Source organism: Drosophila subpulchrella, chromosome X (genome assembly GCF_014743375.2).
Source record: "Drosophila subpulchrella strain 33 F10 #4 breed RU33 chromosome X, RU_Dsub_v1.1 Primary Assembly, whole genome shotgun sequence".
In the NCBI taxonomy this organism is placed as follows: domain Eukaryota; kingdom Metazoa; phylum Arthropoda; class Insecta; order Diptera; family Drosophilidae; genus Drosophila; species Drosophila subpulchrella.
Window position 1 is genome coordinate 26650368 of NC_050613.1, and position 25548 is coordinate 26675915.

The 25548-nt window shown below is 38.2% G+C and overlaps 1 protein-coding gene across 1 annotated transcript; it reads left to right on the forward strand.

Annotated features, from left to right (window-relative positions):
* The first annotated feature begins 3405 nt into the window (after positions 1–3405).
* LOC119557278 (small G protein signaling modulator 2) lies at positions 3406–24384 on the forward strand. The gene is made up of 9 exons (XM_037869963.1): positions 3406–3959; positions 16140–16599; positions 17127–17346; positions 18211–18934; positions 19596–19916; positions 20803–21902; positions 21966–22270; positions 22329–22606; positions 22855–24384. Exons 1-9 carry the CDS (start codon positions 3941–3943, stop codon positions 22941–22943), a joined length of 3516 nt encoding a protein of 1171 aa, XP_037725891.1. The 5' UTR covers positions 3406–3940; the 3' UTR covers positions 22944–24384.
* Positions 24385–25548: the final 1164 nt, after the last annotated feature.

Here is a 25548-nt window from a genome sequence, read left to right on the forward strand (position 1 = left end):
TGGCTCAGGGTGGTTTAGGGTGGCTTGGGGTGGCGCAGGGCGGAAGGTTGCGGGTTACATGGCCAGGGCGCAAACTCAATGCGAAGCAACAGCGGGCCACGAATTACACCGAAATGTTCTCATCCAAAAATTTGGGGCAGACTTGTGTGCATAGTTGGGGGGGTTTTTTTTAGAGTGTGGGGGGAGGGGGAGGGGGGTTCCCAGAATTTTGCGGCGCTCAGCAGGGCATTTTGGCATGCTGTCCTGTTGCTTGTGGCTGGATTTTGCGCCACACAGCCTGCGACTTCGACGTCAGCAAACCCCCAACTCACAAACAGGCAAACAGCAGCGGTCAGATTAATAGAGATATTAAAATATTTTTCAATTTTTTCTCAACTCCACTATCTTAAAAAAGGAGTTTGAAAGTTATACACCCAAAACAATATATGCCTACACAGAGATAATTCTGACCTTCTCATCTGAGTTTAAAATGTTCTTAAAAATGGAACGACATTTTTAAGTTTAAAATGTTTTTATTTTGCTCGAATCAAGTTGAACTGGTGGTATTTAAGTACATTGTATGTGCAAATAAACTATTAGTTCAGTCCTTAGTGTATACTTATCAAAAAGTTGTTAAATAAACTCAATTTAACTTTTTTCTTATCACCATTTCGTTCTTATATTGATACCAAAATGTACTTACACGGTTTTTAAGAACGAACGTTCTCAATTCAAGAACAATGTTCTCAATTCAAGAACAATGTTCTCAATTCAAGAACAATGTTCTCAATTAAAGAACAATGTTCTCAATTCAAGAACAATGTTCTCAATTCAAGAACAAAGTTCTCAATTCAGGAACAATGTTTTCAATTCAAGAACAATGTTCTCAATTCAAGAACAATGTTCTCAATTCAAGAACAATGTTCTTGGATAGTTTTCTCTATGTAGGATTTTAGAAGTTTAGTTAAAGCTTAGTAAAGATTTCTCTCATATAGTAAAATAACTTTATTGATTCTTTAGGGGTAGATAGGAGTTTTTTTTAGTGTAATTAAAAAATTATGCATTTTTTAAATCTGTTTTGAGTTACATGACCTCGTCTATAAATAAATAAAATCTAGTATATCTATAAAAGTTTACCATTTTTCCAAAGATATTTGAAATGGTCACCTAGGCTTCTAAAATCAGTAATAAAGGTGTGTGAAACTATGCAGTGAAATAAAAAAAGTTATCTTTCGAAAAGTTCCCCCTCAGTTTCAAACTCGGAATATATCGATTCATATTTTATGACACATTTTATAAACCTAATTATAAATGTTGTAATTTTCACCTCCACTGTTAACGTGTGTATGTGTGGGGCGCCTCGAAGTGTGAGCGAGACGGGTGAAGTGCGAAAAGCTTCCAAAACCGAAAAGTAACGGGAAAGGTGCGACGAAAAGGGAGGGTTTGTGGAGGGGGTGCGGGGACACACGCTTCGTAGTGTCGCTGATGATGTTGCTGCTGTAAATGTTGCTGCTGCACATGTTGCTGCTGTTCTTGTTGTTGCTGTTGCCGATGTTGAGGCCACTGTTACATCAGTGTTGGTTGGATTTTGGCGGAAACCAGCTAGTTCTAGCGGAAACCGAAAGGAATATGAATGAATGAATGAATCGCGAAAGGATGGCCAAAGTACTGACTTTTTTGTGCGAAACAACAAAGAATCAAATTTTTGACAAAAAAAGACATACTGTTTTGAGCAGCTAACAACCAAGGCTAACGATCCCCATCTCTTTTTGGGAAATTTATTTTTTGACCTATTTTCTTATTTTTTTATAAGGGTTGCATCATCTTTTTTTTCGAAAAATTTTCAAAAATTAAATTTTTTAGATTTAAATGCTAACTAAGTGGGAATTTAATTACCAGCTCAACGAGGTATCACATTCCATATTCTGACCTCATTTCTTGATTTGTCGACCAAAATACTGATTTTTTTGTGCAAAAATAGAGAGTATTATTTTTTGACGAAAAATATGTTATTTTTAAGCCGTTTTTAGGTCGTAATTTAGTCTAATCGAGGCGCATAACAAAAAGACCGCCTGTTATGAGCAGCTATCAACCAAGGCTATCGATTCCTATCACTTTTTGGGAAATTTATTTTTTGACCAATTTTCTCATTTTTTGTAAGGGGTTACATCACCTATTTTTGCGAAAATCGATCAAAAATTAAAGTTCTAAGATTTAAATGCCAATCGATTGGGGATTTAATTACGAGCTCAACGAGGTATCACATTCCATATTCTGACCTTATTTCGCAAAATGACGACTAAAATACTGTTTTTTTTGGTGTGAAAAAAAAAGAATTGGAATTTTTTACAAAAATACCCTATTTTTAGCGGTTTTTCAGGCATAACTTGGTCAAAACGAGGCGTAGACCTGAAAGACCGGCTGTTTTGAGCAGCTATCGACCTAGGCTTACAATCCACATCACTTTTCGGGAAATTTATTTTTGGACGAATTTTCGTATTTTTTGTAAGGGGTTACATCACATAATTTTGCGAAAATCGGTCAAAAATTAAAGTTTCCAGTTTAGAATGTCAATCGATTGGGAATTTAAATACGAGCTCAACGAGGTATTACATTCCATATTCTGACCTCATCTCGCAAAATGACGACCAAAATACTGACTTTTTTGTGCCAAAAAACAAGGATTGGAATTTTTTACAAAAATACCATATTTTTGGCGGTTTTTCAGCCAAAACTTGGTCAAAACGAGGCGTAGACCTGAAAGACAGACAGTTTTGAGCAGCTATCGACCTAGGCTTGCAATCCACATCACTTTTCGTGAAAATTATTTTGTGATCAATTTTCTCATTTTTTGTAAGGGGTTACATCACCTTTTTTTCCGAAAATTTATCAAAAATTTATGTTTCCAGTTTTGAATGTCAATCGATTGGGAATTAAATTACGAGCTCAACGAGGTATGGCATTCCTTTTTCCGACTTTAATTCGCAAAATGATTGACAAAATCCCATGTTTTTTGGTTGAAAAATAGATAGTAGGATTTTAGACAAAAGCACCCACATTTTTGGCGGTTTTTCCATCGTAACTTGGTCAAATCGAGGCGCACAGCTGAAAGATCGACTGTTTTAAGTATCCTACAACCTAGTCTAACGATTGCCAATCTGTTGGAAATAGTTTCTACCTATGTAAGGGGTAAGCCAGTTCTTTTTCTGACCTTATTTGCTATAAAATTACTTTGTAACATATGTATAATATTAATCTATCTTTTTTAAAGGTCCTTCTGCAGTTGTTGCTGCTGCCGTTTGCACTAATGTTGCCCGAGTTGCTCGACCTCATGTTGCCGCCGTCGATGTTGCTGGCCGGGCTGCCTAGTTCGGCTTTCATTTCGATTTCAGTTTGGGTTTCCGCTTCAGTTTCGCTGCGGAGTTGGTCGCGTTCACACGACGCGCTCTGCCTGGGGAAAAACCGCCTGGAAAAACCTCCGAGTTGCTGTTTATTTCTTTCTTTTTGTTGTTGTTGGCTCTCAAGCAACTGGGTTTTTTGGCCTGGCGGGGACCCGCTAGTTCAGTTGGTCAGTGAGTCAGTGTGCGCCAGTTGAAGTTTCGTCCTCCGATGGGCGAGCGGGTGGAGAAAGTCTTTGCCCCACCCATCCTGCGGCGGCAGCAGCCAAATAATTTATAAGGAACAGCAGCGGCAACTAGTTGGGCAAGAAGAAAAAAAGAAGGAAAATATCCAACAAAAAATAGCAGGAAAAGCGAGAAGGAAAAGCGCGGAGGAAAGCGCACGCTGCCACAGGCGACACTTTGGCTCTCTGCTGGCGTCGTCGGCATACGCAAAACAAATACAAAATTTTCGAAATACATTTTACGCGCGCGTGAAGAGGAACGGAATTACGGCGAAAAGCTTTGGGCAATCTCCGCAAGCCCCAAACACACGCCCACGCGCAGCCAGAAAACGCTTCGAAATGGTGCAAACCAGTGCAGGTAATAAAACTGATCGCCCCCCAAAAAGAAACACCAAACTGTCGCCACATCAGGGTGACAAAAGTTTAATGTCCTTACACAAAATAGTCATACTTTTTTGTACTTTAAAATCCTCTATATATATATTTGTATCTTTTCCTCAAAATTCTTTATATTATATACCTTTGAGGAACCTTAAAATTAAAAATAATCAATTTTATTCAACGCCCAGTGTGCTAAAGTACTGTTTTTCACCCACTAAAGTGCCCTACAATTTTATAAGACTTAAAGACCTTAGCATTGTACTTTAAAAACTTTAAAACTTTAACTTTATCTTTCCACAAAATACATTATGTTTTACAAAGCTTTAGGAACCTTAAAATTAAAAAAAATTCAATTTTATTCAACGCCCAGTGTGCTAAAGTACTGTTTTTTACCCATTAAAGTGCGCTACAAGTTTATGAGGCTAAAAACCTTAGCATTGTACTTAAAAACCCCAAAATTCTCTGGATATTTTACTTTTTATCTTTCCAAAAAATACATTATATTTTATAAAGCTTTAGGAACCTTGAAATTAATAAAATAACACTATATTCATCGTCTAGTAGGAGAAAGTACTGCTTTTCACCCAATAAAGTGCCTTAAAATTGTATGTTATTTAAGACATTAGCAAAAGACCAAAAAATAAAGGAATGAACATTTTAATACATTTTTAGAATTTGATTCTATCGTTTTTTTTAATAGCCAAAGAAAATAGTAACAAAGGGCAACGGGGCGAATGAGTAATACGTATTAAAACGCCATTTACCTTAACTCAAGCACGCAGTTTTTATTTATTGCGTATGGTAAACAATGTCTGCAAAGCAGAATTAATAGAAAAACAAAAATATGTAAATTACAAATCAAAAATTCTGATTATTCCGCTCAGATATTGATAATAATACTAAAAGGGAAGGCTGAAGAACGTGGCAATCTTTATTATTTACAATATTCATATTGAAAGCAATCTAAAATCCTAAGACTTCTTATTCGTTGGCATTACTTACAATATTTTTTTAATATTTTAAAACAATGGATAAGATACACCCTGGTGTGTAAGATACACACGTGTCAAGGGGGGCGAGTTAATTCCTGCATTCGGGCATCGCTATTCATATTTTATAATTTTGCAAGAATTTCGTGACTCCGCCCGCTCGCAGCGGCTAAAGCGATGAAAGCTCCATGCAAATATATATGTACTGAATATATATACATATAATTCATTCAGGTGTGCTGGTTTTGTCAGGTTTTGTCAGGTGGGTGCTGGGTGGTTTTCTTATGGTTGCTGTTCTTGTGGGTTTTATGGCCGTGTGGGTGCTGCATTTCCCGGTAATCCTAATCCCTGGCAATCAATGCAACTGCCTTAACTTCCCAGTCACACACAGTCAAGGCCACAAATATGTATGTATGCCAGGCAATTTACTCTCGGGGCCCGCCTTTCTTTGCACAATTTATCAGTGCGCCATTGGGATAAGGATAAGCCCCCTTTTCACTCGATGGAATGCCAGTGGTTGAGGGGCACTCGTGTTTTATGCCACTGAAAGTGCTTTTAATTTGATTAAAGCAACAGGTAAACTCGGTTAATTGCTTCTATAATTTTATTTAATATTTTAATTCGATTTATTCAACCGTTCCGTGGCCTTAACTCTTGGCCTTTGGCTCAAGCTCCCACTTTTTTGCCAAAGCACTTGCTGCAATTAAATCAAATAATTTCATGTTGTTATTTCATTAAATACAAGGAGTGCGTGGGTTTATTAAGCTACTCGTTTTTAATTGAACAAACAGATTTGAGCCCAACCAGTTTTTAAATTTAAAACATATTAATTGAACCGTGCTTAATACATAATATATATTATATATAATATAAGAATACCAAAAACATTTTCTATATTATTTTGAATTGCTAATTCCATGGCACGGTCTATTTAGCTTATGTCGCCTGTTTAATGGCCTGATGTTAACATTCCATCGGTTTCTCCTGTGCCAAACAGGTCGGGCATCCCGTGGTTCTACTCTCGGGATTCTCTGGACCGTAGTATTCCAATGTCCCTGGTGCAGCGGGGGTTCCTCCAACTGGGAAACTACGTAACTGGGTAGCTCGCTGATGGGCACGGGCGTAAAACTTTTATGAATGAACCTCGATTGGCCGCATCGGAAGGCGGCAATTCGGAATGCCGTAGTCAAGGCGGGGGCGTTTGTTTATGTTTTAGCTGGTCGGCCTTGCCACTCGTACAACCACCCTAACCACCATGACCACCCTAACCACCATAACCACGACACACCACCCCCACTTGGCGATATTCCCGATGACGTGGCCATCGCCTGACAATGTTGATGATGATGTGGCCATCATCAATTGCTCAATTATGGCATTAGCTAAAAGCCAAGAGCCGGGAGCTGTGAGTTGTGAGCTGTGGACTCAAGTCGGCCTCGATGAGATTGACTTGGCTGAGTTCAGGCTCAATGTCACAGATCAGAGTGAGTTGCAGTCTGTATGCACATATCCTTTAGAGTTTGGGCAATTATGGTAGAAAAAATCTTAAACTTATTTTAAAACTTATTTAAAATTGAAATTTAAAAACTTGTTTTCAATTTTAAAAGTATAGCGAATAAAAATATGCACTTTTTGAAAGAAAGATATTATTTTGTACTCGAAACATTTAAAAAAAGGTCTAAAAGAATGCTTTAAAAAATAGAGAGATGTGCTTTGACATTTACCCACTCTCTTTCGAACTAAAAATGTATCATAGCATACTTTTTGACACTTCTTCTTTAATAAGGGAGCCAAATAAAAATGAAAATATATATATTTCTTAAAATTCGAAAACATTTAAATTAAAGTGTCTAAAAGTATGCTGCAGTAAAGGTATTTAGCGGTATTGCAATAAAAATATATTGCAGCATACTTTCTGACACCTCTTACAGGGATTTTCAAATTCTTCAGATTTCTGAAATAATCTGATAGAAAGGAATATAAACAAATATAAATCTAATATATATCTTATTGTGTGTATATCTTCATATATGTATTATATGCAAATTATATATGCTAAATAAGTATTTACTGCGTTGAAAGCTTCTCATTACTCTTTCAACTAGTGCAAATTTGGTGTAATACCAGTGGCATATGCGATTTAAAAAAAAAGGCTGTTTATGGGGCAGGTCCAACCCCAAAGTACATATGACCGTGCACTTAACGCCCCGTTGACAGTAAAAGTAACAGAGGTCAAATGGAAAGCCCTGCGTGCATGTGTGTGTGCCAGTGCTTATGCGTCTGTGTGGGGCGCACGTGTGTGCAAAAGAACTGGTCACAAAGTGTTGCATACTTCTCGGCGATTTCAGGGGTATGCTGGCACCAAAGGATATTTAATTCCTAAATATAGTAATAACAAATATTATTTATTAAATTGGGGTTGATAAGCTATTCAGAAATGTTTTATTTTTAATTTTAAGGTAATTAATACATTAAATTTGAAGCCATTAAATGTGTAATAATGAAAACCTGACCTTTTGATTTTCAATTTTAGAGTTACGCATCAACCTATTTTTAAACATATATGCAGAGGGTATTTTAGGTGCCGTATTTACAGCATTGTTGTTTCTGGGCACGTCCTTCTGTCTTCCCTGACAAAGCCATCAAAGTGTGGGCTTACTGTCAGCGACAGAGTCGTTATCCTGACGTGCGTGTGTCTGCATGTCCTGCGTCCTGTCAGTGCCATTAATATTAAAGCCCTAGCCTGGGCTCCTTCAAAATTAAAAATCCACTGTCTGGTCATCATTAATTTCATGTCAGACCGTGTGCTCTACTCCCCTTTTGATAGCCCTTTTCTAGACCCTCTCGATATATACCAGTTGTCCATAAAGTTGGTCCTCTTCCAAGGACTTCAAACGGCACGGTGAGGCAGGGGGGGGGGGGGGGGGGGGGGTGGAGTCCCAAGCAAATAGCCCAAGTTCTTCAAAGGGAGGCATTCCTAAATGTCAATCAAGTGCCTTGAAAAGAAATCGCATTGTTTGGCAATTCTTTGTTGAACTGATAGTTGGATGGACAGCTGAATGGCAGCAGATCGAAATTCGTTTGAAAAATGTCAAAGCTTATATTGCAGCCAGGTATCCGTAGGAACCCTTTAAAGAAATATAAGGAATTTCTTTTCATAAGGTAAGCTCTGGAGTTACTTTAGCCAGGCTTGAAAAAAATACGCAATATATAAGTAATAGTTAAATAAATCAGTCTAAATATAAACAAGATAGAAATTAAAAATCTTTTAAAATAATAAAAAACAATTAAACATTTTCTTTATTTCTTTAAAACTACGCGGTTAAAGGCTTGGGCTTGTAAACTTTTATATAACTATTATAAAATTTCAAAAAAAACCTATTTAAACAATGAAATCTAAAATCCAAAAATCATATTTAAAATAATAAATGAATTACTTATATTTCTTATGAAATCCCTTAATAATAAGTAATCAGATGCAGAGTTTTGTAAACATTACAGTAAATAAGTAAAGTATTATGTGACTATGAAAAATTCTAAAAAAAAATCTATTAAAACAATGCAATCTTAAATCCAAAAATCATATTTCATTAAATTATTTATATTTTTTATGTATTCCGCTAATAATACGTAGTCAGAAACAGAGATTTGTAAACATTACTATCCTTCTTAATAAATAAATAAAATATTGAGGTAAAAAATAATGTATAATTTACTAAAAAAATTCCGTTTAAATAGTAACCACTCTTCAAGTACTCTCAAATTCATAGGGTCAAACATTTATTATTCAGTGGTCATTTTGATGAGTTGTAAGAATCCTTTAGACTGTGAGTTTTCGGTAGAAACCGTTGTTGGATTATTTAATTAATTAAAATCAGAACAGTCATGTGTATTCCCTTAATAATACGCAGTTAGAAACAGAGTTTTTTTTGTAAAATATTGAGGTAAAAAAGAAGGTAAAATTTACTAAAAAAATTCCGTTTCAATAGTAACCACTCTTCAAGTACTCTCAAATTCATAGGGTCAAACATATATTATTCAGTGGTCATTTTGATGAGTTTTAAGAATCCTTTAGCCTTTGAGTTGTGGGTAGAAACCGTTGTTGGAATATTTAATTAATTAAAATCAGAACAGTCGTGGGTGAAACCAAAATGTTGCCTACTTTTCGGGGCTTCCATTGCGATGGAATCGTGTTTAATCAGGCGCCAAAAGTCGTGGGTTGTGTGGCATGAAAGGTCAGTGCATTCATCATGCGTCACAGTTGCGGTACACGATGCATGCAGCACTACGCCCATGCCCTCTGACCTTTGCTGGCCCTGCACTTGATGCACTCGAAATGGCAAATGGGAAGTGGAAAAAGCGAAGTGCAACTGTTTCTATTCGGCCTAATTAGGCATTCCGGTGGGCGTGCTTGTTTGCCAGTGTTTTCCCATTTCCCAGCTTTTCCTGCTTTCCTATTTCAATGCTTTCCTGCCAGCTCGAGTACAAATTGCGAGTGCCCTCCTCTGAGATTCCTGCTCGTTCGTCCGGCGTAAGCTGCTTAAATGCCCCGTGCAATCGTGCAATCGTGCAATATTTGCTTTGCATAGAGACTTGACTGCAGGAACGCCCACGGCGATGGAAAAACAGCAAGTTTTCCACGCTTTGCCCAACAGCAGGAGAATTAGCGCAAAGTTCAGAGGTCAATTGAGGGGGCGTGGGCAGCGGGGGCGTGGTGCTTCAACGCAGCAAATCCAACGCATATAATTTTAATTGCAAAGACCAACAAATTGCATTTGCCAGCGGCGTGGGCGAGTAAAACTGCAGCTCCATCTTCATGAGAAGCCCCGCGACTTAGCAGCGAGAAAAATTCCATCTCTGGTATTTCATTTATCGCGAAAACGGCACAGATTCCCCAGCTTATCCCCATTTATTTGCAATTTTCACAGCGCTCACAGCACCTTCGTAGGCAGCAAATATCATGGTTAATTCTCAGCGGGACTTTTTTTATATATTTACAATTTTTCCGGATATTAAGAGTTGGCAATTTCTTTTTCATTTTATTTTATATACAATATTACTTTTAGGATATATTAAGAAAAAGTACTTTTATGGTTTCTAAATAAGAAGCTCCTTCTCGTAGTAGTTTCCATTTAACCATTTATTTCATTTATAAAGGTTGTTTATATATGGCGATTTTTTTAAACTATTTTAGATTTGTCTTTTCTAAAAAAAAAATGTATAAAAATTCATTTTTAATAATATTTGATTTTTTTACATATGATAAATATTAGGTAGTTAAACTAATTATTACACCAGAGTTTTAAAATAGCAAACTATCGCTTTGAAAATGCTTTTCCTAATTCCAGATTAATAATTTTAGCTGCTCTGTTATATATATATATACATATTTTTGATGATTTTTACTCGAAAGTTAAACTCATTCCTTTATAAGGCCAATAACTGTCAAAAGCAAACAAAGCTATTACTTTCATATTTCATTTTAAAGTCGATTGGTCGATTGTAACACAAACATCGAGCAGCATTAGCCCCCAATAACGAGACTAATAACTCTCCTTGTGATTGTGGATTCGAGGCTATTTAAGCGCACTCAGACATTAATTTTCCCCCCGATTCTGTTCAATTAAGGGCCCCTGTTCCCCTGAACTTCGATTCCCCGCTCCTGGGGGAAATCGAGTCGAAGTTTCACTCGGTCTGGCTGCGGTCTACTTAAATGCGAACAAGCCACACTTAATGCAGTTTGCGTGTTGGGGCCAACATACAGCATATACACAATATGTACAAGGCATTAGACTGTAATTAATGTCGCAGTTTCTGCTCTTGTATATATACATATTTATTTAGTTATCTGGCTATGCGGGTCTTTCTACATTTTCTGCCAGATAGCAAGCCCCAAAAAAAACACACAAAACAAACCAAATGAACTGAAAGCAAAGGAAAAAAGTACCAACAGATGTCTATCCGATAGAATGTCGTATAATGAGCTATATACTAAGAGAAATTAATGTGTTATTTTAGAAAAAAAATCAAATAGAAAATATATATAAAAACGTAACAATCTGCTTAATAGTTGGACATTTTTGTCATGTGTACCGAAATAGTTGACTGAGTTTATTGTAGATCCAAACCCATTGTCATCGACTTTTATCCACTTAAGTCATAAACTTTCTTTCATAAAATAGTTGTTGTTTCGACAAATAAGATTTAGATTTTGGTTTTAGATATAAACGACTGAACAATGTATGTGAATTTAAACGAAAATTAATAGTTGTGAAAGTTGCCAGATGAAAAACTAAGTGAGAAAGAAGCAAATGTGTCTTTTGTGCTGGGAAATCACGTTTAAAAAACATTTTAAGCATCGAAAAGTATGTAACAATACATTTTAAACTCAGCATAATCTATTTAAAATGTTTTTGGTGTTTAAAAACAATTTAAACATGTTTTATCCATAATAATTATAATTTATGAACCCATTTGCCATGAAAAATCTTATTAAATGGCTAAAAATATGAAGTCTTCATAAAGAAGATAAATATGCTATGTGTCTAAAAGTAGGCAACAATATATTTTCAGCCTAGCAACACTCATTTAAATTGTTTTTCTGTTTTTATAACAATATTAATAAGCTTCGACTATAATAATTATTATTTATGAACCCATTTGCCCTGGAAAAACCAAACAAAAAGTACAAATCGCCATAAAAAAGTCGAAATCTTCATAAAGAAAATTAAAGAGAAATCCATCCATAGCCATATCTGGTTGTAACTGCCACAAAAGCGGTTCGGGGTCATAAAACCCAAATTAAACGAAAGCCCCGGGAACATCTATATCCGTGACCACATCAAAATACGTATAAAAATAAAAGCATCGAGGAGCAGGACGAACAAAATGCGGACCAGCGAGCAGCAAGGGCAAAAGATTTTGGGGCGATGGAAATAGAACGATTTTATTTAAAACGCTGCTGGCTGGGAATAGCCAACCACACGGGAGTCACCTATTTTCCCACCGATTTTCCACCATTTTCCCACCGATTCACCCCCCCCCCCCCTTTTTTTCCCCACCCCTAATTAAGGCTCGACCTTGGGTGTGTGTGTGTGCGTGGCCCAAAATGGTTATTAAGCCTGTTTAAGCCATCAATTGCCATTTGGTGGGCCAAATGAATTTACGATTACAGGAAGAGGAGTCCGAGGACTTTCTCCTAGTAGAGAAAAGCATCCTCAATTTCCCATTTTCCCTTGCCATGTTTGCTGAACTTGGCAGAAACTGAAATTGATTCGCACTGCGGCAAATTTCGCTCTTGATTGTTCCTGGGGATAATTGATAAAGTTTCTTGTTGAGCTTCTGGATTCTGTTGCTCGAGAGTTTTCTTTTTTCCATTTGCCAGGGGATTCTAAAACGAATTTCGTGGGTTTGGCTTCCTCGTGGACTTTGATTTCACTTGATTTTGATTTTCGCTTGGACCGTTTGATTGATTACCCATACGCCAGGTGGGCCAATAAAAATTGAAGCACTTTGAACTCTTAAAGTTGAATTGGCTTGGGAAAACGTTTCAATGGTTTGCAATTTCTGTTTAAATGATTTTAATTTAAACTGATTGTAGATTGGATGATAGGGTACAACAACCTTTAGTATTTCCAAGTTTATTTGGTGTTTTGTGTTACGATTTCAAGTTGAATCAGGTCTTGATTATATTTTATAAATTTTCTGTTTAAGCAGTAACTTTTTACCATCGCCAGGAACTTTAAGGATGGCTTTTATGGCTTCTTTTCCACCTATTGTTGTGTGTGTTGACCTACAGCATCTCCCGGCGGGATAATCGCTGGCCAAGACCATCAAGCTCATCAAGGTCACTGTGGAGGTGACCCCCTCATTCCCTTCCATTCTTTCCTGCCCCCCTTCATCCAGTTGCCATTGATGATGCTGCTCCGGCTGGGCGATCCCAAAGGGTTTTCAAACTCGGAACTTTCGTGGTCGATATTGCTAGGCAGCACTGGGAACACTGAAAAGAATTCCTTACAAAGTAATATACATAAAATAAAAGTGCACAAATAAAATGTAAATTAATCTTATAGATTTTCCTAATGTTATGTACAAGTACAGAGCAATTATCCGAGTTTGCCGTATTATATACTTTCCTTTTGGACGCGTCCACAGAGGCCAGGCAAACAAATAATAAACAAACAAATCAGCAAAAAGCAAATAACAAATGGCGAATGACAAATGGCAGGAGGTGCAGAACTTTCTCGCCAACATATTTGCATTTCCCAGCTGGGGGAGAATGGAGTTATTAAAACTTGTTGCCAAGGCCCCGAGTTGCGAGCATTTAAATGCTAATTACATGCAATAGATGGATGGAAATGGAGGGAGAAAGGAGAAAGAAAACTAACAACAAGTGTCAAATGAAAATTAAAATGGTGCAACAAAAGAGCAGCAATTAAAACGGGGCAACTGTTACCCGGCAGCCACCCATTTTTCGACCCATTTTCGACCCATTTTTCCACACGTTTTTCCCACCCATTTTTCCCAACCATTTTCCCACCCATTTTCTCCCACCGCCAAGGACACGGCCTGGCGACAACGCGGTCGGCGTTCCAGACAGCGAGCACTTTGTTGTCGCCACAGACCCCCGGAACCACTGCCCCGTCCTCATCCACATCCCTTGCCCCATCCACATCCTCGTCCACATCCACATCCACATCCTCATCCTCATCCTCATCCAAACCATCATCCACATCCAGCATAATGAAACCAGCTCTGTGGGCGGCGTCCATCAAGCTGCCAGTGGGAAGTGCATTCGGGAAACCCCAAAACCAATATCCATCCGAAATCGATTTGATGGAAAATAGATGAAGCTTTTTAGGATCCCTAATGAGAATTTGGGATATATTGACCTACTTTTTGTGACAAAATAAAATTGCCCTTTTACGTATTTTACTTTTTTTTTCTTTCCTTAAATAAAATATAGATTTTTATATATCTATACTCTTTATATATAATATAAATATAATAATATATATTCTTTATATATATATATATAATATAATTTTTATCAAGCATAAGAAAGAGCATTACCAATAATTATACATTTCTTATTACAATCCTAACAAATTTTTTCTGTAATAATTAAAAAAAAGTTTGGTTTTTTGACAGTACTACAAAAATAATTGTGTTAAAAAATGAAGCTATTTTAAGATCCCTAATAAGGATTTATTTATTTACTTATATATTTATTACATATATATTCTTTTTACTATCCTTTCAAGAAATATTTCCAATAAATACATTTATCTACCTTGTTCTCTTTGAAGAATTTCAAAATAAAATCAAGATATCCCTAACTGAGTTGAAATAATATCAAAAGCGTGGCTCGCCCGACCCTCATTGAACCATTAAAATCTCTAATTATAGAGATTCCATCTGTGGATCATAAGTTCTGATTATTTATGGCCTTGCATTGGCGTGTTTTATGGCCTGTCCATGGGATCTATATGTTTTTCTATTCTGCAACCAAGTCCTTCGGCCACATTACTCATCATCCGTCATCTCTGGTTGGATCCGTGAGTGTATCTGCATCTGTACTTGTATCTGTCCACTGGTCGGCGGTCACCCGGGGATACTTCACCCCTGGCCGACCTCTCCTGTCGCTCCAAATGGAAAACAATTAATGAAAATGAAAATGAAATTATACGTGGCCGGAGGCCATCATGAGTTTTGAGTGCAAATGCCATTAGCATTTTAGCTGGGGGAACGTGTTTGAGGGGGGCGGCAGTCAACACATGCTGGACATATTGAGTTTCACAGACTGCACAGGACATTCAGGACATTCGGGACATACGGAATATATGCAGGATATAGCGCAGGGGGGTCAATGTTTACTGGGCGTTGGCGCTGTGATTTCCTTTTTAAGACCCGGCGGGGTTTGCTTGTAATGGCAGGGGTTTGTCAAACATTGCCTTCTATTATTTATATTCATTAAAATTTGTTGCGCAACGATCAAATTTCCGCGACAAGGAAATCCGGGAATGGGATAGTTTGGTTACACAATAAAAGGGGGAAAAAATAAGGGAAATAATTATAATTACGCAATAAACTAATCAAACAAAAAATACACTATATTCACATACCATTTGGCCTTTAATCGCTTTGCCTTGATTGACTATCAGTCATCGGTGACCTTTATAAATAAAGATAAGTTCATTTTATCACTGCGATTAGCTGTATCTACGTTTTAATGATGGTTTTCTTTTGCGACACATTTTTGACAAGTTCTGTTGAAAGTGGTTTTGATAAAAATAGTTATGCTTATAAAATACATTTTATAATTAAATCAAATAATACTATATATTAGTTTTTGATCGTAAATTATAGGGACCTAAATATTATGATTAACTTCTTGGATATATTTTTTTCAAGTCTGATTCCTTATTTTGTGATGCATTTTTTTTAAATATTGAAATGTAGTCTTATAAAGTGAATCAAGAGGAACCACTTTTACATTTTTTAAGAAAATGTAAGCTATATTCTTTTAATAATAATATTATTATATTATATATTATTACTATAAGCTAACAGAGGGTTGCTAATAGAGCTATGGCAGCAGTATACCTTTAACCTAAGATATTATTATTATTATAAAATGTTCGACTATAATGTAAAATTTACAGGCGAACTTAAATTAAGCTATCACGTAGCCTTAAGCTTAAAAACTAGATAACAAATTTCAATATTCATTTCATAAGTTTACAAGCTTATTAAATTTCATTAATTATATTATTAGAGTTAAGGAATTTTAAAATTTTTTTTACTTGTGGTGCGCTGGGGATAAATATGGATTGTTAGGGGTTTGTGAAGGTGAAGAGAGACGATCTTATGGAATCGAGATAGGAACATTCTATTAGGATGTGTCGAGGTGTTCTTATTTCGTTGTTGCATTGGGGGCAAGAGGGTATTGTGGGAGGGCGAGTAAAAAGATGGCTATGGGTTAAGTTAGTGTGTCCTAACCGAAGACGTACAATTTTTGTAAAGGTATGACTTGGGATGAATATAGTTATAGTTATATATAGATATAGTTATATCGAAATAGTAGGTTGGCTGTTGATTATTATTATTATTTCCACAGTTTTTCTAATATACTAAGGTATACTAAATATGATAACCATTCCTTCCAGATGGCTCCGACTACAAGGAGCGGCTGATAGCCAGCGTGAAGAAGGAGGTGAAGCAGCTGATGGAGGAGGCGGTGACCAAGAAGTACGTCCACGAGGAGAGCAGCTCGGTGACCTCGCTGTGCGGCGCGGTGGAGGCCTGTCTGAGTCAGGGTCTCCGCCGGCGGGCCCTGGGTCTGTTCAAGACCTCCTCGACGACGGCGCTGCTGCACAAGATCGCCAAGAGCTGCCCGGAGGCGGAGCACATCAGCAAGTTGGTGCAGGAGATCGAGGCCAGCGATCCGAGCAAGCGGTCCTCCAGCAGCAGCGACAGCTTCCAGCGGCCGCCGATGCTGAAGAAGAGCAGCAGCAACTCGATGTCCACCGGCGGCAGCAATGCGGTGGCCACCTCGTCCTCCGCCTCCGCATCCGCGTCCATCAGCGTCAGTGCCAGCAACTCCAGCATGTCCCTGGCCAGCATGAAGTGAGTGGCAGTTTTGTGGTTTGATTTCGCCGTAAAATAATTGCGCCTTCTCAGTTTTAAACTGCTGCCAACAACTTAAAATCCAATTAAACGTATTAATAATTTTTGTAACTTTATCATTTCATTTTGTAATAACATAATTGGGTTTTCCCAATTTTATACTGCTGCCAACAACTTAAAATCCAATTCAAACTTATTACTGAGGTTTTAGTTTTATCAGCAATTTTTACAATTTAAAACTATTTATGTATAGGGAAAGTATTTATTGAATTTAAGATATATTTATAGAAATAATTATTTATTGAATTTAAAAACTACTATATTTATATGAAAAGTACTTATTGAAATTTCAACATATCTATAGCTTTTTTAAAAATACTACTAAAACGTATTCCATTTTGTTTTTAATTTTTGCGAGTTATACATTAGACAGACATTCAAAATTATTTTGATAACATTATTTTGTATAAATTAATTTGGCAATAACTATTTTATTAAAGAAACTTTATTGTATTTTCACCCCGTAGGTATTTGTGGATTCGGTTGGCTCTCTACGAGAAGCGACTCACCAAGATCATCGAGTATCTGGTGAGCAATGCCAGCAGCTTCTACGATCGCGACTCCCTGGTGGCCGATCCGGATTACGGATCCATCCTGAGCTCTCTGCTGGTGGGTCCTTGTGCCCTGGAATTCACGCGGGCCAAGACAGCCGATCACTATTGGACCGATCCGCATGCCGATGAACTGGTGAGGATTTGATATATTGATATTTATCATATGAAATATATATTTCGTACTTCTATTGTAATATTTTTAAATACAAACTGTGATTCTACTTTAAATTTGAGCTGATTTTAATTTAAGTTTTGACAATACATATAGGGTAAGATGAAATAAAGAACACGCTAAAATTAATTAAATTAAAAATAAGAGGGATACTTAATATATATAAAAAGTAAAATCTCTTGAAATACAATTGTTATTCATTATTTTATCTGAGCTAATATATTAATTTAGATAGATAAAATAAAAAACTTTCAATTATGAATTATTTGATCAAATAAAGAGGGAAGCAAATATTATTACAGGAGCTAAGAAACCCTTTTTTGTTAGTAATTAAAAAATATTTAATTTTTAATTGTTATATTTAAATAGTAATAGCTAGCTAAAATCTACTTCCAAATTTTATTTGATCTCAGTTAATACGATTTTTCACTATATAAGCTAAGACAAAATATAGAACTTTTCAAAATGGATTATTTGAAAACTAAACTCTACACAGAGAAAATTCTGACGTTCTCATCTAAGTTGAAAATGTTCTTAAAAATAAAACCACATTTTTGAAGTTGAAAATATTTCTATTTTGTTCGAATCAAGTTGAATAGGCGGTATTTACATTGTATATCTCAACAAATAAACTATTAGTCCAGTTAAAAAACTCAATTTAACTTTTCTCTTCTTACCATTTCGTTCTAATATTGAGAACATTGATACCAAAATGTACTTAGATGGTTTTTAAGAACGAATGTTCTCAATTCAAGAACAATATACTTGAACAATTCTCTCTGTGTATTAAATATTTGTTTATCCCTGATCCCAAAACCTCACCAGGTGCAACGCCACCGGATCAGCTCGGTGCGCCGCTCCTCGTCGACCTGCTCCCGCCCGGCGATCATCAACTTCAAGCGGAGCCTGAACACGAGCTCCGACGAGGCGAGCAGCGGGTCCTTCAAGTCGATCGCCTCGGCCAGCGTGGCCAAGGACTATGTGGAGTCGCTGCACCAGAACGCCAAGGCCACGCTGCTCTACGGCAAGAACAATGTGCAGGTGCTGCCCAAGGATGTGGCCGATCCGATGCCCGGCTACCTGAGCCTGCACCAGCACATCCAGACGCTGACCATCAAATGGACGCCCAACCAGCTGATGAACGGCTACACTGAGGCGGAGGAGGCGGATGACATCGATAAGGACGCCTTCTGGGCCTATGCCCTCAACATCAATGTGGACGAGATCGTCTATGTCCATTGTCACCAGAGTCGCGGTGAGGACAGCGGCGGCACCGTTATCCTGGTGGGCCAGGATGGCGTCCAGCGGCCGCCCATCCACTTCCCCGAAGGCGGGCACATGCAGCAGTTCCTCAGCTGCCTGGAGACGGGCCTGCTGCCCCACGGCCAGTTGGATCCACCGCTGTGGTCACAGCGCGGCATCGGCAAGATGTTCCTCTGGCCCAGGAGCATGCGCCGTCGCATCCTGCCCTCGGTGATGGAGTCCGTGGACGAGACGCCCATCGACTACGTCTTCCGCATCGTCAGCAAAAGCCGCCACGAGGAGTTCGGTGAGTGCTCGAATATAAAATCATATTAAATTGGGTTTATCGGCCAAAAGCCTAAGCAGCTTTAGCTCTTAACTTTAAGCAAGCAGTATGTAAATAAATAAATTTGGAAAATTTTTTTATTAATGTTAAATCTTTTCAAAAAGTTGATGTTCTTTAAAGTAAATACCTACTACACCAAAATAAAATATTAAAAATAAACATTTGCATATTGAATTAAATATTAAATACAAAACATTACAACTATGAAAACACTGAAATCATGGTAGAAAATATTAGATACAACTAACAAGTAATATTTAACTATTTAGTTCATTAAATTGTAGCAAGTATCTGCCAGCTTTAAACATTTTATACACTTATTATATGCATATAAAAGTAACTATTATAAATCAAAGTTTAATATCCCTAAATTGACTATATTTGATCAATTTAATATTTCCATTTTTAAAATTAGTAACTACACCTATTAATGAATAAAATATAATTAAATTGAATTTAGCAAGCTTTCTTTCAGCAAATACAAACAATTTCATTTTTAGAATTTTCTGAATCGAAATCAAATTAAAAAAAACAAACTTTTGATAATTTCAAGTGTATTTAAGCTGATAAAAAAATTTCAAGGGTAATTAATCTAATAAAAATAAATATTTACCCCTTCCAGCTGCCACCCACTCGATCCTGGACTTCGTGCGGAGTACTCCGCGCCGGGCGCAGCTGAGCAGCTGCTCCACCACCGGCAGCAGCGACTGCTCCAACAAGAGCCTCTCCATCGACCAGTTCCCGCTGGAGTCCCCAATGCTCCTCCAGCAGCAGCAGCAGCAGCTGCTCCAGGCGCAGAGCACCAGCATCGAGATGGTCTGCTCCACGATGCGCAGGCAGATCATCTCCAGGGCCTTCTACGGCTGGCTGGCCTACTGTCGCCACCTCTCCACGGTGCGCACCCACCTGTCCGGCCTGGTGCACGGCAGGATTACGCCGGAAAGTGAGTTGGCCAGGCCTGCTAATGTTTCTTTTAGTACTTAAAAACATTAATAGGGGTTTTAAGAATTTTAAACTGTTTTTTTCTAAGGGCAATATATCTTTTTTTAAAAATAATACACAGAGAAAATTCTGATGTTCTCATCTGAGTTGAAAATGTTCTTAAAAATAGAACTACATTTTTAAGTTGAAAATGTTTCTATTTTGCTCGAATCAAGTTGAATTGGCGGTATTTAAGTACATTGTATGTACAAATATACTATTAATTCAGTCCTTGGTGTATACTTATTAAAAAGTTGTTAAGTAAACTCAATTTAACGTTTCTCTTCTTACCATTTCGTTCTTATATTGATACCAAAATGTACTTACACGGTTTTAAGAACGAATGTTCTCAATTCAAGAACAGTGTTCTTGGATAGTTTTCTCTGTGTAGTTTAATAACACCCAGCTGATATTCATATTATACTAACCTCCTGAATTTAAAATTTTAAAACTCATCTATGACATTTTATAAATACATAGTTCAAAATAGTTATATATTTGAAAGGACTAAGAATTTTAAAAAGTGTCAGATATATATCTAGTCATATTTTCAAAATTGTTTTTAATTGGTGCGGTTCTTTTTATTAAAAAGCTACTTTAAATTAAAAATTATTTCATCAAGTTCTTTGAAAATTGTTTTTGTAAATTCCATATTTTACAAATTCTTAAGAATTTTTAAAAGTGATATTACTAATATCTAGCTAAATTTTCAAATCATTTTAGAAAACCAATGATTATACCCTCTGCAGGGCTATAAAAATGTTAAATAATATTTTCGGAGTAGTACTTTCGAGAGGCAGGCGTTTTCACCATATTCACCCGAATCCTTTTGTCCTGTTCCTCTCCAGTGAAAGCCGACGAGGAGGGCCTGACCAAGGAGCGCTGGCAGCTGTTGAACGTAGACGGGGTCCTGGAGAACGCCACGGAGTTCTACCGCCTGGTCTACTTCGGGGGCGTCCAACCGGAGCTGCGGCAGGAGGTGTGGCCCTATCTGCTGGGCCACTACGCCTTCGGCTCCACCTCGGAGGAGCGGCGGAAGCAGGACGAGACCTGCAAGCACTACTACGAGACGACGATGAGCGAGTGGCTGGCGGTGGACGCCATTGTGCAGCAGCGGGAGAAGGAGAAGACGGCGCGGGCGGTGGCCAAGTTGAGTTCCGGCAGCAATTCCGGTAACGAGAGGACCGTCAGGGCGGCGGATCTCGAGGCGGGCGGCGAGCTGGATAACGAGGTGTTCGAGGATATCTCGGACATCTCCGATCCCGGCGATCTGGAGTTCGATGAGCAGCAGCAGCAGCAGCAGCAGCAGCCAGTGGAGTGTCCCCTGAGTGGCAACCACCTGAGTGTGAAGCCCATTCCCAGGGCCATGAAGACAAGCACGGATTCGGGGCATGTGGACGAGGGTGAGAACTTCAATGAGCTGGACGAGGAGCAGTATGAGGAGGTGGAGGAGGAGGTGGAGGGCAGCAAGGCCAAGAAGCAGCTGGATCAGCAGAAGCAGCCGGTTCGGTCAGCCGGTTCGGCCGACGACCAGGAGGATCAGCTCAATCCGGAGCCCAGCTGCTCCACTTCCACGGCCTCCTCGTACGAGACAGTGGGTCCTGGCGGTGGCCACCAGCAGCCGACCAGCGACACACGCAGTGTCCTCAGCCCGGAGTACCTGAGTGCCGACGACCTCCAGCTGCCCGAGGATGAGGATGCAGTGAAGCAGCCGCCGCCTCCACCGCCGCCACAGGCAACGGCAGCTGTCATCATCACCAAGGCCTCCGTGGACATCACCCACTGGGAGCGCAGCTCCAAGCTGGGAGAGGGCGAGCAAATGTCACCCGTGGAAGAACATGCCGGCGAATCCGTCAGCGGAGGAGGAGGAGGCGTCAATCTGGATGCCCTGCAGCAGCCCAAGTCCGCCTGCGCCTCGCCAGCCAGCTCAAATGGCGGAGTCTACAGTGTAAGTAGCTCTGGGCTATGTTATCCACATTTTTTGTAACCCTTTATATAATATATTTTCCAGAGCGAACTCCTGGAGCAGTTCGGGCTGAATCTGCACCGGATCGAGAAGGATGTGCAGCGTTGCGACAGGAACTACTGGTACTTCGCCAACGAGAACCTGGACAAGCTGCGCAACGTGATCTCCACGTACGTGTGGGAGCACCTGGACGTGGGCTACATGCAGGGCATGTGCGACCTGGTGGCTCCCCTCCTGGTCATCTTCGACGACGAGTCGCTCAGCTACAGCTGCTTCTGCAAGCTCATGGAGCGCATGATCGAGAACTTCCCGAGTGGCGGGGCCATGGACATGCACTTCGCCAACATGAGGTGATGATCGACCTCCAACTTAGTTTTACATTAAATTGACAATCTCCCTTCCCAACAGATCCCTCATCCAGATCCTCGACTCCGAGATGTACGACCTGATGGACTCGAACGGCGACTACACGCACTTCTACTTCTGCTACCGGTGGTTCCTGCTGGACTTCAAGAGGGAGCTCGTCTACGACGACGTCTTCGCCACCTGGGAGGTGATCTGGGCGGCCAAGCACATCGCCTCCGGCCACTTCGTCCTCTTCCTGGCCCTGGCCCTGCTGGAGACCTACCGCGACATCATCCTCTCGAACAGCATGGACTTCACCGACGTCATCAAGTTCTTCAATGGCAAGTGGATGCTTTGAAGGGCCAATTTCTCAATGTCAGGTTAAGGTTTAAGTTAGTTAACTGGCGGCAAAAGTTAACATGCAGTTGAATTGCATCGGAAAAACAAATTAGTCTTTCCTTTTGATAAACTAGATGATACCGACAAAGCCATATAACTTAACGTCAAAAGATAACATGACATTGAGAAATCGGTCGTAAGCCTTTATTAATAACCTAGATGATATTTAACATAATCTATACTTTTCCAGAAATGGCCGAGCGCCACAATGCCCGTTCCGTGCTCCAGTTGGCCCGGAGTCTGGTCCTCCAGCTGCAGATGATCATCGAAAACAAGTAGAATGTGGAATAGCTGGATAGAACCCAAATATATAGAGCGTTATTCTAGAGTCTAGATCGTAGTTTAATCAAATTTCGTTTGCCAAAGATAACCAGTAAAAGAAAACCATTTAGATGACAATGCGAAAGAGCGGATTAACAAACAATAAGTATGTGTCGATTGATGTCTTCGCTATAAAGTATTTAACCTAGATTTGTATGCAACCCAAAAAAACACTAACTGAAACTGTAACTGTAATCCTAATGGTTAACTATATTCTTATGCCTACGTAAGTTCTTCCCAAACTATTCACGCATATCCCCAGAAATGAAGGAAACCAGAAAACAGGGGCAGCAAATGCAAAAGACTCTGAACAAAAGATTGAAATCTTATATACGAAATCCTTATACGACTGTATAGACATCTGATATTCACACTTTGCACTCGAACAATTTGTTTTTCGTGTGTTTTTTTATACAGAAAATAAATATCATATGAAGAAAATCGGGGGAGTGCAATGTAACTGTCACGTTCTATCAAAAGGCAAATAAAATTATCAATATATACACAAAAAGTGCGTTTTATCAGAGAAATCAGATCAACTACTATTTATAATCTGAATTAATTCAACTGAAATATCGATGTTACTTGATGGTTTTTCTAATAATAACCTATTTGATTGTCTATAAAGTTTTTTTGTTTAGAAGCTTATACTTATCCTTGATTACTTAAATTACCGAAAATATCATAATTAACTATTGCTACCATCCCTGTTTCTATAATATTTTTTTAACATTGATCTGAAGCGACCGTATTAGCAAATCGCACGATAAATATACATAAATCAAACAAAGTAGACACCCACAAAATACCTAAAAGAGAAAATTTTAAAAATAAGTTCCGTTCCAAAGTAACCCCGACTTTCAACTAAACCAAACCGAAAGAAACTCTGTACCAGCGAGAAATATCCAATTGTGTGTAACAATCAAGTCAACAATAAGTCAAGTACCCTTAAATATCCATATACACGGCATATAGTCGGATCTTGTGTGTCTATTATCTATATATAAGCTGCCAAGCCAAACCGAGTTCCATTTTCATTTAATTGTATTTAATTTTTATATAAATATATATACATATATATTTACAATGCAAAGTCAACGCGTACTTATATCTATTTCCCCCACTGTGTGATCTCTCTCTCTACACCGAGTATAAATGTTGTGGATTATCTTTATACCTTACTTATACTCTTTGTAAATGTACCTTTCCCCGGACAAACAAGAGGTAGACGACACCTCGGCTCCACTTTATCTCAATTACAAATACAATATATATATACACCCACACGATATGAATATGAATCTATATATATAGTATAAATGTATACAAGTACAAAGCAAATGACGTCGGTATGTTTGAAATGGAATTAATAAATAACACATATACGATATATACCTAATCAAAACTGAAGTTTTCGTAGCGGATGGTCAGATATCAGAATCCAAATCGAACGTAAGATATATTACGATCCATCAGCTGATCGCTGCGTAAGCCTGTTCCCATAGAGTTTAAGGTAAACCATCTTTCCTTATCTGGCGATAAGACGGACCTTCCTTTAAGTTTCAATTCCTGGCCACTCGTAGTTGCCAATGGCCCAGAAAAAAATTGATTATTTGTCAGATTGGCAAGGCATGAATGAAGTACAGTTACAGTGAAAAAATAAGCTTATTTCGTAAAATAATGGTCAAAATACTGATTTTTTTGGTGTGAAAAAACAAGTAATGTAATTTTTGACAAAAATATCGGTTTTTTAGCGGTTTATCAGCCTTAACTTGGTCAAAACGAGGCGTAGACCTGAAAGACCGGCTGTTTTGAGCAGCTATTGACCTAGGCTTAAAATCCACATCACTTTTTGGGAAAATAATTTTTTGATCAATTTTCTCATTTTTTGTAAGGGGTTACATCATCCATTTTTGCGAAAAGTGGACAAAAATTAAAGTTCTTAGATTTAAATGACAATCGATTGGGAATTAAATTACGAGCTCAGCGAGGTATCACATTCTATATTCTGACCTTATTTCGCAAAATGACGACCAAAATACTGATTTTTTTTTGTGCGAAAAAACAAGGATTGGAATTTTTACAAAAATACCCTATTTTTAGCGGTTTTTCAGCCATAACTTGGTCAAAACGAGGAAGAGACCTGAAAGACAGACAGTTTTGAGCAGCTATCGGCCTAGGCTTACAATCCACATCACTTTTTGGGAAAATTATTTTTTGACCAATTTTCTCATTTTTTGTAAGGGGTTACATCACCTATTTTTGCGAAAATCGATCAAAAATTAAAGTTCTTAGATTCAAATGCCAATCGATTGGGAATTTAATTACGAGCTCAGCGAGGTATGGCATTTTATATTCTGACCTTATTTCGCAAAATGAAGGCCAAAACAATGTTTATTTTGTGCGAAAAATAAAGATTTTTTGGATTTTTGACAAAAATGCCGTTTTTATATCCGTTATTCTCTGTTAAATATATGTACTATCTATGTAAGAGGTAATTTCTAAGTGAATTTTTTAAGTGTAGACGGTATAGAAAAGGAAAATTTTCCTTATCTTGAGAGTT